Here is a 15,415-nt window from a genome sequence, read left to right as displayed (position 1 = left end):
AAAATAAACACAACACTGATTTGATAAAAGACTCATTATTGATGTTGTTTAAAATGTTAATATATAAAAGCGCTCGCATTTAATTTATCTATGGTAAGCTTGAATCAGAACGTGCATATCTAAAAATAATACATCATTTAAAATATGTATTAAGATGCAATGGACCAAAATACATGATTGTATCGTGGCTTTTGACAAATCATATTTTTTACAAAATGACTTTCTCTTTTAACGGATAAATGTAAAAGAAAATTTTGCGAATTGCAATGAAAACAGTTAAACAAATATATCTTTGTCTACGGTATTTAGGTAGCTTGCTTGCTCGTAAAGCAGTGTCAATTCAGCGGAAAACCTCGCCACAGCGAAATCGTTAAAATTTATTTTTGTATATGATAACCATTTTTATATATTAAGAATTGCTCTAATCTGTTTTTCGACTTCTTGTTATTTATTAACCATCTGCCATTAAAATTTTTTCCTATATTTGTTTATAAATATATCTATACGTATATATACAATTTATGATTTTACGTTAGTTGGTTCCAAAGTCCAACATTCTTTAAATATCAAAAGATTCAGCTAAAATTAACAACGACGATAGAACTATTTAATCGAATACATACTTTGGATAAATTCTTCTATAATCGTGCAATCGCCATTCAACAAAGGCATTATCATCACTTACAATCAAAATTTATATTTAATACTAAAACACAGCTTTGCCAATTTTACATGGTTGATCGTAGATAGTAATTATATGTAAATGCGTAAATTTCTTGTGAAATCTTTTTATATCACAATATTTCCTATTGTATTCTAAAAAAACGGATCATACTCATGAGAAGTATTTTTATAACGCATCGTTTATGAATAATGTATTGTTCCTGTGACATATTGATACGACATGATGAATGATTGATATTGAGACACTGGAGATGAAATGTTCGAGATAGTAATGTTACTCGCTCATATTGCTTTATATATTTAGTCCAGTCATTTGGTGCAAAAAAAGGCTGTTGCCGGACAGTACTCCGGGAATTCTGAAAATTGGTAATCTTATAGATTTTGAGGTGCTCTTTACGAAAATCACTTTGGCCACCTCAATTTGAACGGCAAGTTGCGCCATGTTAAAAAATGGCGTCAAAAAACAGCTTTTTTAAATATCTCCTTCTGGCTTATTCTAACGATAAACTATATATGTACGAATTAAACTAGAGAAAATTTCCTACAATTCCTTAGAAAACCGTTTTTTTGTGAAATTGTTAGTTTGAGAGTAGGCCGCCTCAAAGTCTTTGCTGCTCTCGCCGTAGTATCAAATCCGTCCATATATGACAGCACTTCGAACTTGACCACATTCTCTCTAATAATTAATATTTTCAATGTTAAATTAAGCGAATAAGATCTAGAAATAAAATAATTCAAATATTTTTCGTTTTTTTTTGCTAATTTTTTAACACTTCAATGGCAAAGTAGCTATAAGTATAATTATAGCTTGGCTTCAAGTAGCTTGAAGCGTTAAAAAATCAGCAAAAAACAGAAAAATATTTGAATTATTGTATTTCTAGATCTTATTCGCTTAATTTAACATTGAAAATATTAATTATTGGAGAGAATGTGGTCAAGTTCGAAGTGCTGTCATATATGGACAGATTTGATACTAGGGCGAGAGCAGCAAAGACTTTGAGGCGGCCGTACTCTCAAACTATCAATTTCACAAAAAAACGGTTTTCTAAGGAATTGTAGGAAATTTTCTCTAGTTTAATTCGTACATATATAGTTTTATCGTAGAATGAGCCAGAAAGGAGATATTTTAAAAAAGCTGTTTTTTGACGCCATTTTTTTAATATGGCGGCAACTTGCCGTTCAAATTTGAGGTGGCAAAGTTGATTTTCGTAAAGAGCACCTCAAAATCTATAAGATTACCAATTTTCAGAATTCCCGGAGTACTGTACCGGCAAAACGACCAAATGACTGGACTAATTGTCAAACATAAATAATAGTTGTATGCATCGTTGTTATATCGCAAATATTTAAGCTTGAAACAGTTGTGTATGGAAAATTGAGCTAAGCATTTATGGTACTTTCCTTCTCTATAAGCATATATTACATTAGTATAAATAAATTATTAATTGAAAATAACGTTATATTTAGTTAGTAATATTTTGATTTTGTTATAAGCATTTTTGACAAAATGTCGACGAAGACAATATTTACGATTCAGAAAAATCGGAAAGCCAAAAGATCAAAAGATCTCGACTAAAAATCAAAAGATACCGTATTTCCTGTATTGATGAGAATTAAAAGTATTGGCCTGTTAATAAAGTTAACAATGCAGCAACGTTTTAGGCGCCACTTCAGCAAATTTTATTACCATTTTATGCATATACATATAACAAACAAGCTATCAGTCAGCTGATACCCCACTTAATGACCAAGTCTCGTGGGAATACAAGTATTTCGGTTGTCTCCAAAGAAAATCATCAATGCAGAAGTCGATTAGTCTGAATGGAGGTCGGTCACGTAGTCCTGTAACCCCTGATGCATGACTGAGCAATGACAGGATGAAAAATGGAACCAGAGTATGGAACCCAGGACACGTGCAATGACTGTCTGCGAGCGTTTTATTACTTGACGATTCATTAAATCATTTAAATTTGCCCACATGGTATCATTTCGAGATTAAAAGGGTCCAAAAAGGTTAAAAGCAAAAACTGATTAAATATTCAAATGACAAGTTTGAGCATCGTTTAGGACTGTTTTCCTTCCGGGTGTCCAAGTATAGATTTGCAATTCATTCATTTTAATTAGTTCAAAACATAGCGCCATTACAAAGTCGTTTTTGAAAATACAAAACGTATGATGCTAAATTTCTGTAACCATACAATTAAATTCCTTATAGCCCTATTTATAAAGATTAAGGGGCTATCCTAGTGTAGAAATTAAAAAAAAATCGTTTATTTTATTTCATATTTTCTAAGTTTAACCATCTAAGAATATGGGTACGAGGTTTTTGAAATTTGAATTATTTTCGGAGGTAATGGCATTTTACTGACTCGGTCTCCATGCTGGTTTGGCTTCACACAAAACTTTAAATGCGTTTTCTCAGAACAGACCTTTCAGTACTGTTGACACGATTTCTCGAGTTTTAATCGACCAATTCACTTGAAATGTTCAAAGAGTCTTGTTTATAGACCTATCTATAGCCCGAACTAGGATTATCCCCAAATTCCAATTTTTACTATTTTTAAAAAATTCTAGAAACTCAAAAAAACAGTTAAAATTTTTTTTTCCAAACAGTCGCCAATTTGTAAAATAAAATTCTTTACTCATCGCTAGTGCGGGCGATTGCGACATCAATGCAGATTAATAATCCTTTTATTTTTTGCATTTTCGATGGCTACGAGGGCTGAAATCATGTCAAAGACTGAGGTGCCAATTTTTTGAGATCACCCACTTCATCAGCTGCCAGTTTTTGCAATTTTCCAACTTTTTCATTTTAAATTTTTGTTTTTGTATTTTTAATATTAATGAACAATTTGTAAAAAAATGGATATAAAACCTTCATTGCTTTCTTTACCTAAAATTCATCGCTCTACCTAGAATCCCCCTTAAATTTAATATTATATTTCATTACGGAAGGATTTATCGCCATTCAGAATAATATTATCTGACGTCAAGATCGTAATAAGATTTTAACAAATCCTATAAATATCATTGGTTAGCAACAGTACTCTTCGAAAATGAGTTTGGAACGAAATTTCAAGGTTGAGTTTTCAAAACCACTCCAAAGTTACTGAGAGATTCTAATAAATAAAACAATTGAGCAACTTAATGTACGATATGGTCATTTCCAATGTTTCCACCAACATTTGTGCTTCAACATAATTAAAAAAAATCTATTCACACACACATATATATTTTTCCAAATTTGTCTCATTCGATTCAGAATGGCTTGAAACGTCGAAAAACGTAAAATTAGGAAATAGGATTTTTTGATGAAAACATCAACTTCCTCGAAAGTTAATAAATTGTGTAATTACAAAAATCTTTTAAATTTCATAATAGTTAAGTTTCATAGAGAACATACATACACATCGACCATAAGAGCCATCAAAAGAGATTAAATAAGAAGATCTTGAAACCCAAAGATGTTGGAAACTAATTTATATTCGATACTTTTACGATGTGAATTCTTCGCTCTAAGAGTAGATAAAAAACACAATTTCCTGAAATTTAAGGGATATACTTGTTCGAAAGTTGCCCGCTTATGGATGTCGCATGTCGTTATAATTAACACTCGTGCCGCTGATGTCTCCTGTAAGTTCACGGTCGCACGAACTTTCTCGAATTAAGCTTCACCAACGAGAAACCCCAAGTTTCGCTTACATCACTAACCAAACTCATATTCTACATAGTAACAGTGCCAATGCTATGCTTTTTACTACTTCTATTTTGAAAAACATGAGAGAGTTTAACCGTTGCAAATATTGGTATTAGTAATAAAACATATCTTATGTTTCAATAATAAAACTAATGATTAAACTTCATCACATTGCCTAACTAGTGTACTGTAGCACGCAAAAGCTTTTTAAAACCAAAAATAAAATGGTGAACTTTTTTATCCCTCGGTTGCCCAGTTTCCATAGGCAGGCTTCCATCAGAAGACAATTTTTTGACGAATAGCAAGAAAACATTTCTACAATGGTGTAGTAACTATATTGTAGTTCAAGATTTTAATGAACATTGTTCGATAGTTGCTTGTTAGTAATACGTTATGTATTGTGATGTGGTGGATTTGGTTTTCACAGTATAATGGTCAAAAGTCAAATTGGAGTGACCTTCCCTATCCCATAGATTGATTTTGAGCGATCTTCCCTATCCCATAGATTCTGTTTTTTTGTAATCTTCTGCATATTTTAGCTATACTGTTTACAAAGATCAATATATTTCTCTCAATGCCAGTACTGCTATTGCAAAAAATGTTTTTTGTTTCGTTCTCAATATTTTTTTTTAATTCAATAAATTATATCAGATTTATATAGAAATGTATATCTCAATGTAAAAACGTTTCTTTTATAATTTTTTATTACAAGCAAAACAAAAATTTTAATAGATAATTAAAATTGATCTCCAAATAAGAGATTTCCATTTTATAACCGAAATCATGATTGCTCATGAATTACAGCTGGCGCTCACATTAATTTAAGGGCACTCGTGTGCTTTGCGATAGCTTGTACTGCGGTGATTAATAGACTAGCATAAATATTTGCATTAAAACCTTCGAGTTCAAAATACCTCTCAGACTAATTTGACAAATTGGTTAAGGTACTTATTATGCACAATTTCATGTAACAAAACCTATCACTATATTCTAAGTTATAATGCAGAAATAGTAATATACCCAAAAAGCCCCTTCATCAAAATAAGTTGACATAAAATTTATAATCTACTACACATATAGAAGTACTATCTCTTAAGATGCCTTTTTTTATACATTTAATGAAAACCTCTAAGAAACAGAAGTACCAGAAAAAATAATAATAAAGTAAGGTATTCGAAATGAAAAAAAACACGAGTAAAAGGTAAATAAAAGAAATGATTGATGAAAAAAATATGCAGAATATAATAATAATAATAATAATAATAATAATATACCTATAAATGTTGATATTCATCCATATTCAGCATTTGGCTTCTGCACAGACCATATAATATCAATTATATAAATTATGTTGTTATATAATTAAGTTAATATTAAATATTTGATCATTAGATTCAGACTAAGCCGATAAATAAATACACCTTATATTTTATTTTCGTATATATTTTTTAGATATTTTGTAGTGTAATGTGCAAGTTTCATTATTATAGAACCAAAATAATGAAACTTATACCCAAATTAGGATTACTCTACACGTGAAACATCTCTATTAAGCAATTCTGCAAAAAATAAACTTTCGTGATATTGAACAATTAAATAAGCACTTCTAAAACAACAGTTTTTCCATAAACCTATTTAAACTTTGTGACTTCGTACTTGATGTAAATTTTATGCTTTAGAATGGGCAGAAGGGAATTACTCGTATCTGACCCATTGAATTATTAAATAGATCTTGTCCACCATCGGCAATTTGATCAAATCCAGCTACCGGCGAATGAAAGCAGCATGTGCTTTTGTGCCGGATTAGCTAACGCAATTTTGTAGTCTTATTCCCATCACGTGCAATTTTCCCGATAAACCGAAAACGTAATCTGATAAAGTAAACAGGATTAACATAACTATTAATAGAGTATATAAAATTACATACACGAGCTTAAACAATGTCAGACTAATAATGTTATAGTCTTATCTACATTTTTATCATAGACGACATGTTTTTATTAACTAACATGATAATGTTACTGCTGAAAACCAAATATAAAATGTGGCGTTGATAATAATACAATTAGAATACACCAAAAAGACGAAGAAGTGACATTATTCCATTAGAAAATTTGCATTCATATTTATTTTAATGGACCATACAGCAAAGCATAAAGATGGAATAATAGCAGTAACATTTCAAATAATTGATATGTTGAGGCAAATCTTTTCTGAAGTCCAAAATAATTCTCACATAAGCGACATAAACACATTCTTGTAAGAATAGTTTTCTTATGTGTTATCCAATAGCAATATATTTCGTTTTTCCTATATCTAAGGCCTCTAATAATTTGTCAAAAAGCGACTGAACTAAGGAAAATAAATGGAAATAACGTTTCAAGCACATACCTCAGACTAATGATGTAATTACATCGACAAGAGAAACACATTCATTCACGGAAATAATATGGATTCTGTAGCCAATATAATGTACAACATAACTACGCAAACCGCCTACAAATAATTTAAGGCATTTTGGATTAAACCAAAACTACTACCAAATTATTTATGATTTGTTTTCATATGTGTGACAAAGAGCTTTTGATAAAATCAGCATTTTTAACTTCCCGAAGGAGAAGTTTATGTTTTCATCAAAAAATCCGATTCGCTAATTTTATGTTTTCTCGACGTTTCAAGCCATTCTGAATCTGAGACCAAATTTGAAAAAAGTATGTGTATGTGTGTGTGTGCTTGTGCATCAACAGATTTTTTGCCGTAAATCGCCGTTTTCTCAAAAACGGCTAAATCGACTTCAAAAATTTAAAAGCCATTTGATGTATCTCGATGAGGACTATCGTTTGTCAGGTCTGTGCGACGATCTGCCAAGCCGTTTCTTTGTAATTTGGAAAAAAGTGTTAAACTGTTATATGGAACTTTTTTTGGCGATATATACTATGGTCTTATAGAACTTACTGAATTATTACGGCCTTACGACAAGTAGTTTAATTTTAAAAATTCATCAAAGTTTGAGAAAATGAGTAGTTTTTTTGACGTTTGTTATAATTAAAATTAGACGATTTACTTGGTATAATGATAAAGTACCTGGTCTTATTAAACCTACTAAACCATTAAAGTCCTACGGATACTGGTATAATTATAAAAATTGTTGATTTTTGAAAAGTATACTCCGAGTTGAAAGAATTTCAACAAAATTATTTCAAGAACGAAAAAAATACTCCGAGTTAACGTGTTCGTTGGTTTTCAATTATGTATAATAAATCCACTCGGAATACTTTTAATCACTCATAAATTAATTTACTTTTCATTGATTAAGTCGGTTATTTACACATATCAAGAAGTTCATATAACTTGCCCCAAGGCAAAATACCAATACCAACTAGTTTCATATCCATATGATAAATAACAATTCAAACTAAAAAACGTAACTTGCTGCAATTTCTAGAATTTTTCTAGTTATTGCAACTAATAATAAATTAATAAATAGATAGTATACCAATTAACTCTTTTAATTATACTAATCAGAACAAATTATTGAACAAAAATTTATAACAATTAAGATTTGAAAATTCTCAGAACGTTTTTTCCAAATTTAAAATTATCTAAAGTTTCAGAACAACTAATAGAGTTATACCAAAATAGTAATTAGTTATCAGGAAATATACTATTAATTTCTATATGATTTCAATACTCTCACAAAGTTAAATGCAATGATTAAGTAGAATTAAATTAAACTTAATTAAATTAACACACAATTAAAAAAATATAAATATTTGCAATATTATATTATAATCGCAAAAGATCCATTATCATTTACTTCTATTTTGAATAATTAATTTGTAATTTATTTATGAATTTTTTGTATTAAATTCATAAATGTATTAAATACAAAAATTCAGTTATAAATATTAAAATGTTATCACTGCATAGAGCTACAAATACAATAGCCTTATTATCATTCAGTTCTGAATACTAATCAGGATATATAATTTCTAGAAGCCTTTTACTTAAATATTTGTCCTCAAATATTAATATTAAATCCTATATAAATATAGAAAATAATATCTTTCACCACTCGGCTTCCGTATAAACAGAAGCAGTAATAATTTTGCAGAGATTTACGATTTATACGGAGTTTAGTTATAAGGTCATTTATTTTCAAATTTTATTCAGAGAATATTCATTTAATAGTTCATCATTATTAGCCATAAATTAAACATTGTTTATATATTCCAAAATAAACACATGCACGAATTTAACATATATTTTAATGGCATTTAATAATAGACAATTTTCCACTTGGGACACTATTGAACCTTCCAAACATTGCTTTAGTAAAAATTATCATCGCAATAAAAATATGATGGAAGCACCAACAAAATATTACATTGCCTTTGATAAATATTGGACTAGTAGAATAAATAAATTAAAAAAAAATATTCCAAACATATTTGCATTACGAAGTATATCCATATCAAATATTTATATGCCGATTTAATTAAATCGTTATTTACTCTTTCAAAGGATCGACATGCAGATATAAAAAATATTGAGCAAAAACAACTTCATATTTCACATTAAGTATTTATAACAATTGAATTAAATCACTCCATCAATTTATATATAATCTTTAATATATTTCTTTTAATATATTATAATCATTAATATAGTATTTATAACTTTCAAAAAACTCGAATAAGAAACTTTTTAAGAATAGCTATTGATTTATAGAGAAACTCCCAAAAGTTCCAACTCACGAACAAATTGACTTCGCAAATAAGAATAATGATTTAGTATGACACTTGCAAAAAGAATCGCCTATTATTAATACGAATATTATTTTCTGAAATAGATAAAAAGTAATTTCCAATAGAAGTGTAATTTGTTTTTTGTAATTGTGTATCGAACATGTTCCAAAAAAATGAATGGCTATATTAAAGATGCAAAATATGCACGCCGTTATATTTACATCGTATTATCACAACTTTATTTTCTTTTCGTACGATACAACAAAGAAGCAATTTAAATTCAAATATGCATGCGTATAGTTCGGAAATACTATACAAAAACAATACTATTCATTACATTAAGAGTAAAGTTATTATTCTATGCTTAAATAATAAAATTTTAAATAATTAATAACGAATAATTAATATGGCCCCTAATGCATCTAATTCATTCGAAGTTAGTTTATTTATTTTAGATTTAAATGGCGATTAATTCTCATTGATTTTTTATTTGAATATTATATGGTTTTGTTTCTATTGGATCATATTATCAGAAGTTCATATAACATTTGTATAAATTCCAAACTCAGTTATATAGAAACAAATGATATACACAATTATTTAAACGAATGGTACACAAAATGTACAGTATTCAATACTCTCGAATTGTGAAGGCAAATATGAGCAATTGTTCCAAAAATAATCCTGTTTTGTCTATAGCAGATTTTAGTATAAATCCGACAACAAAAGGCGATTAATATTGTTACGAATGTGTGGGTGAGGACCCGCACACGGATGTAAAATAACACATTACTACCCCTCTCCCTATATGCATAAAAAACATGTCCCTGATGAGGAGTGTGTCGAGGGCTGAGAGTTGTCTGCATTTTTAGTAGTCTAGAAATAGTCGTAGTCTTGAGGTAGTCGTTGTCGGGGTTGAGAGTTGCCGGCGTGGCCTCAGTGTCGACAAACGTGCGGTCCAGCGCACGAAAGTGTTAATAAAATGTATTGAATGTGAGATTAGAGGACATCATGGGGGGACAGCGTTCGGAGACTGTCCCCAAACAGAAAGTAGACTTAGTGAAAATACCTAAAGGTGATGGTTAAGTGATTTATGTGAATCGGGCCCGATGTATGGACATGTGATGGACACTGGTTGCGCCGTGGTTAAAGATAAGTCTAAATAAGTTGCATGTTAGAATAAGAAATGTTTTAGATTAAGGGATTGTTATGTTTAAATATAGGTTTGTTAATTAAGTAACGAACAAACGCCTTTTCATTAGTAGTTTTAAAGTAATCAGTTTCTTACAGGATTGCGACGTCACGGTAAGGGTGTAGAAAGACCGCGAATGTAACAACAATAGTAAATTAGGGCATGAATCAAGGGTAATAAATAATAAAAAAGGGTTTCACAATAAATAAAAAGGGATTCGTGACAAAATGGTGGACAAGCGCCGGGTATGCTTTTCGTTGGTTTAACGATCAAATGATTAAAAAGTATTAATTTGTTTTGGTAATCATTTGATCCACCATCGACGGCATTATTACGATCTCGGTAAAACAATTTTATTGTTGGTTCATTCGCGGTTATTTTTCCTTGCGTGTAAGTTTACAGTTTCCTCGTTTTATTTTTTTGTTATTTTGTTATTGATCAATTTCGGGTTTCGATTTGTTTTTTCGCGAAGATTCGGCATTTCTTGATTACGCGTTATTATTAAATTGGTATTTATGAAATTTGTTGAACTCTTGGTTATCATAGTTGAGTGTACAGAAGATTGTTGGAACACTTAAAATTATGAAAACATAGTGCAATTTGAAATAAGGTTTAGCGGTATATATAAATTGAAATGTTGTTGTGTGATCAAAGGGGTTTTCTATGTATGTTGGGGTTAATGTAAACGTAATTTGCGAAATGGTTGGCGCGAAAACGAATAATCAAGTAGTTCAAGGAATTGTTAGAATTTTGATTTGTGGATTTTGAAAATCTATTTAATTTGTAAAATTTAAAGGTTGTTTTATAATAATTTTGAAATGCGGAATCTATTTATTGTATTTGTATTTTTGTTCGTTAATGTTTCTTGTTGTTCAGTCGCGCGGTTTGTTTTATTTCGATTTTTTGGGAAAGGCTTTTGTTCGTGTACTATTAGATACGTGTTTCCTAGGTTAATTATAATTACCATCATTTTAAATTAAGATTATTAGAATATAAATTTTAAATTCGAAATTATTATAATTAGTGTATAGAAAAATATTGTTCTATACAGATTTAGAATTTTTGTTTATTACGAACATTATTAGGATTGTTTAGTGTATTGTGTTATTCATAAGCATTTTCGTAAACACTAATACATAAAATTTATGATGATTGCCAGATACATTAAGTTATGTTATACAGTTAAGTGTTGTTTCATGGAAATCGTTCTTGTGAGTAGAGTTTATTTTTTTTATATATATATATAGTCGTAAATATTTTAAAGAAAGTTATTTTAAAATATCATATTGCAAGGGTAAGATATCGTCGAAGTTATTTTCTCTTCGAATTCGATCTCTAGTCACAGACATTTAAGTGACGCAGCGGGATAATTTTTATTGCTTTTTTTTGTGTAAACATTTCATCCCTATGTTTTCAAGACGCCACAACGCGTGGGGCAAGTATATGTGAGGTCGAAAATGCCCAGACATCGTTCTCGTGTTGCGAACTTATGGTCCCTAACGTATGTCAACGCCAGGCTAAAAGCTTTTTTTTTGGTTTAAGTACTAGATTTTTGAGTTGCGTAGATAGTTTTAAGTGTAGTGTAAAAAATATTTTAAAATTAGGGAAGATGTCTTTGTATATATATATGTTTTTTTTGTTGAGTCAGGGGTTTACAATAATTTTCGAATACATGTGGCTGTTTTTAAATTACGAGCGAATTTCTTTTTCTGTTTAGTTTTGTTTGCGCTATTGCGTTAGAGTATTTTTATTATGATTTGTTTTATCTCAAAATTTAGAGCAGTTTTGAGAATTGCGGAGTTATTCGCCTCCGTGCATATGAGGTGCCGAATATTTGTTTGGGAATGCGTCGAAAGCAACGGCTTACAGGGATTTGAATTGTGGCAAATTTTTGTTAGGTCGATCACCACCGCCTGGATAGCTTGTATATAATTCAGTGCGAAAGCTCTTGGTGACACCGATTTTCGATATGCATTTGAATTGATCAGGATGTCTTTGGTGATTTTCAATTAGAGCGGACTTAGCCACTCCGATTTAATTGTAATCAGTCGAGCCCACTGACATCAAGGTCGATACGGCTCATACTGCCAATAGTGAAATGGGATTAGAAATTTAATTTTTATATTTGATAGTTTTTTTTTATGGTTGTTACTGTTAAAAAAATACTTTGATGCTGTTTTTATTATTAATTTGTTTTTTGAATTATTGTTGAATTGTTTGTGTTTAGTACTTAATGATTGATATTTAGTTTTCGCGGTAGAAAAGATGGATAAAGGAAACGTCGAATGAATTTTATTGTCTTCAGTTTAAAAATCATTGGTTTCTCGTCCCTTTCATTCAACCGGTTATGTTATTTTGCAATTATTCCATTAGCGCAACAAGACGGCAGTCACATGTTTAGTCAAATATAGATAAGATAGATAGGAATAAAGGATTAAGGATAATAATAATTCAGTAAGATCATAATCGCAAAATAGGAGATAATTAATAGATACGTAGTAATACTTAATTAGATAAATTTGCGAGCGCGTCCGGTCCATGTGAGACGGAACTATTATTCTTCAAAAGGGGCGTGTACAACACGTAAGGGAGGACGAATGCAATGCGACAAAGGGACAAATAGAAATGCAAGTAGGACTAGAGGGAGATATAAGAAATGCAATAAATGAAATAAGCGAAAGCGAAGAATGCATAAGTCGCTAGGCTTTAGGAAAGAGATAGTTTGCAAAGTAAAAGTAAAGATAAAAAAAAAATGGCGAGTTACCGTATAACACATAGGTGAAATAGTTAGATCATTTAATAATTGTTCTTTTTTTTAAAAATTCAATGCTCGATTTGGTATGCGAATGTTCTATAATATACTGTTATTACTTCTGATATAATTATTATTTATTACACCTGTTGTTTCTTCGTTCTTTTGCGAGATTTATTATATAAAAGAAATTACTTGTTCACAGACTGTTGGTTTTTTTTTCTCTTTTATACAATTAATGCACGCCCAAATAGAATAGAGTTAAGAATAGTAATAAGATAGAATAGTAAGAAAATATAGGTAAAAAAAAAAAAAGGTAGCAAATGCATAGGTAGATAAATTACATAGAATAAATGAAGTAGATAAATAGGCAGGATGAATAATTAGGGGTAATGCTAGGGATAGTATATAGTATATAGGTTAGAATTGACAGCAAGTGCAGAGGCGTTGGTTTGTACTTTGGTGTTTCTTTTCCATCACTCAGAGAGCACTGGGCGATACTTTATAACCGTTGAGAATAATGCTGGGATAGAATGATATTGGGGAAAAAGATGTTGAGAAAAAAAAGATGTCCTTGTGAGGGATTCAAGGAAATAAAGGAAATAATTCGCGTATGAAGGAATACGACGCGAAAAGAGAAAATTGGGGGTAATAGACGATTATTAACATGAATAGATGAATATTTCGATTTGGTGGTGAAAGTGGTTGTTTAGTGCAGTCGGGAATTGAGAAATTGTGTGTGAGTATGCATATTTTTATGAATGACAGCTGGCCAGCTAAGTATAAGAGATAAGTGTATTTTGACTTTTCCCTCGTTTTAAATGAAAATGTTTTAGATTTTAATGCAAGATTTGAGTGAATGTAAATTTTAAAATGATTGTTGTTTTGTGTTTGATATAATGTATGTGGGTTATACTCGGGGCGTTTAGAAAAAGTAAATTGAGAATAGAATGGGGTTTTGCGATTTTTGGGAAAATTTGGGGTTTTACGGTTTTGGGGAAAGATCGCCCGGGCTGGTGTTTTGTTGTTGTGTTATGGTTATTGATTATGAATTGGTTTTTGATCTCACAGCATGGGGATATGGATTTGGGCTGTGGGAGCACCCCCAGCGAGGGTTCTGGTGCTCTGAGTGAGACCGTTGAAGCGTGATACATCACATACAAGCTGATTGCTATCACGCTATCCATTTGGAAGCTTTGGTTGTTTGTGTTATGATATATGTATTTTAGTGAAATTTTGTGGATTTCACGCTAGAGCCGGTACTTTTTACCACATTGTACCGCCGCTAATGTGAGGTTTTGGAGCAGATATCCGCTCCCGATGCCTGCTCAAAAACTTCCGTCATCAGTAAGCGTCGCGCGACGTTGTGTGTTGTTTGGTTTTTATTGCTGATGGTAATTTCCTTCTGAAATTATAAGCGGGCGCGATGCTGCTTCAGGTCTTTTATTGGATAGGCAAGGTGCTATGGGCATCTAGCACCGTTTGGAGCCTAGGAACACCGGGGAAACAAGCATTCCGACGACTCACTTCTTGTTTTTATATTGAGAAGCGCACTTGCTGTACACGGTTTAATAGTAATAGAAATAGTTAGACTAGGGTAAAAGTAAATTACGTTTATGTTTGCGTTGTACGTTAATAGAGATGGGACCGCAAATTCAAAACAGTCAGCAATTCCCGAATTTTAAAATAATATTAGAGTGTTTTAATTACTTGTTCAATTTGAGTTTTATTGTTCTTACTCTCGCTCTTAGTCTTACTCTTGCAATGCTTTTTTTTGTTGTGTGTTTTCTGTTTTTACATTGTTAAGTAAACATTGTCGTTAATAAGTATGTAACTAGGTTTAGGTTGATAAAGAAACAAATGCGCTTATGTTTTACAGAAGTCAAATATTATGTTAAATGTAAATTTGTTGTAGTTATAATGTCATTATTTTAAGTTTTAGAATCTATTGTTAGAATAGATTAAAAAGCTGTTGATAAAAAATATTATGAGATAGTGTTATTTTTTAAATTTTATAGAAGTAAGTGCTAAGTGTAGATAAGTTTATGTTCATTTTCTGAGTGTTTTATGTTATTTACTTTTATAATGTTTGATAATTTTTAATACTTGATAAGTTCGAATATTTTTTCATTAAATTTGATATGTTTAATTAACTTTGATCGATTTTGTTATTATATTTGAATGTAGTTTATGTAGGTAGTAGTAAAAGCAATAAGGTTAGATCAAAGTTTTAACAAACAGTGAATAAGTAAAGTGGACTAAGTGATGTTCTTTTTTTTTTGTTTGTTATAACACTTTTTGGACAAATACACTAAACTGTTAATGTAATCTTACTTTTGGTT

The 15,415-nt window shown here is 30.5% G+C and overlaps 1 protein-coding gene across 1 annotated transcript in view; it reads left to right on the top strand.

Moving 5' to 3' along the window:
• The window catches only part of LOC113386048 (somatostatin receptor type 4-like), a 42,271-nt gene extending 28,049 nt beyond the window's left edge, over positions 1 to 14,222 (top strand). Inside the window, exon 5 of the mRNA XM_026623857.1 lies at positions 14,145 to 14,222. Coding sequence (XP_026479642.1) covers positions 14,145 to 14,222 — 78 coding nt within the window. The remainder of the gene's footprint in view (positions 1 to 14,144) is intronic.
• The last annotated feature ends 1,193 nt before the right edge of the window (positions 14,223 to 15,415 follow it).

This window comes from Ctenocephalides felis, unplaced genomic scaffold (assembly GCF_003426905.1).
Source record: "Ctenocephalides felis isolate EL2017-DRISC unplaced genomic scaffold, ASM342690v1 CF-g0.4_SCAFFOLD_03571, whole genome shotgun sequence".
In the NCBI taxonomy this organism is placed as follows: Eukaryota; Metazoa; Arthropoda; class Insecta; order Siphonaptera; family Pulicidae; genus Ctenocephalides; species Ctenocephalides felis.
The sequence above is the reverse complement of the archived record's forward strand: the minus strand, read 5'-3'. Positions and strand labels throughout refer to the sequence as shown.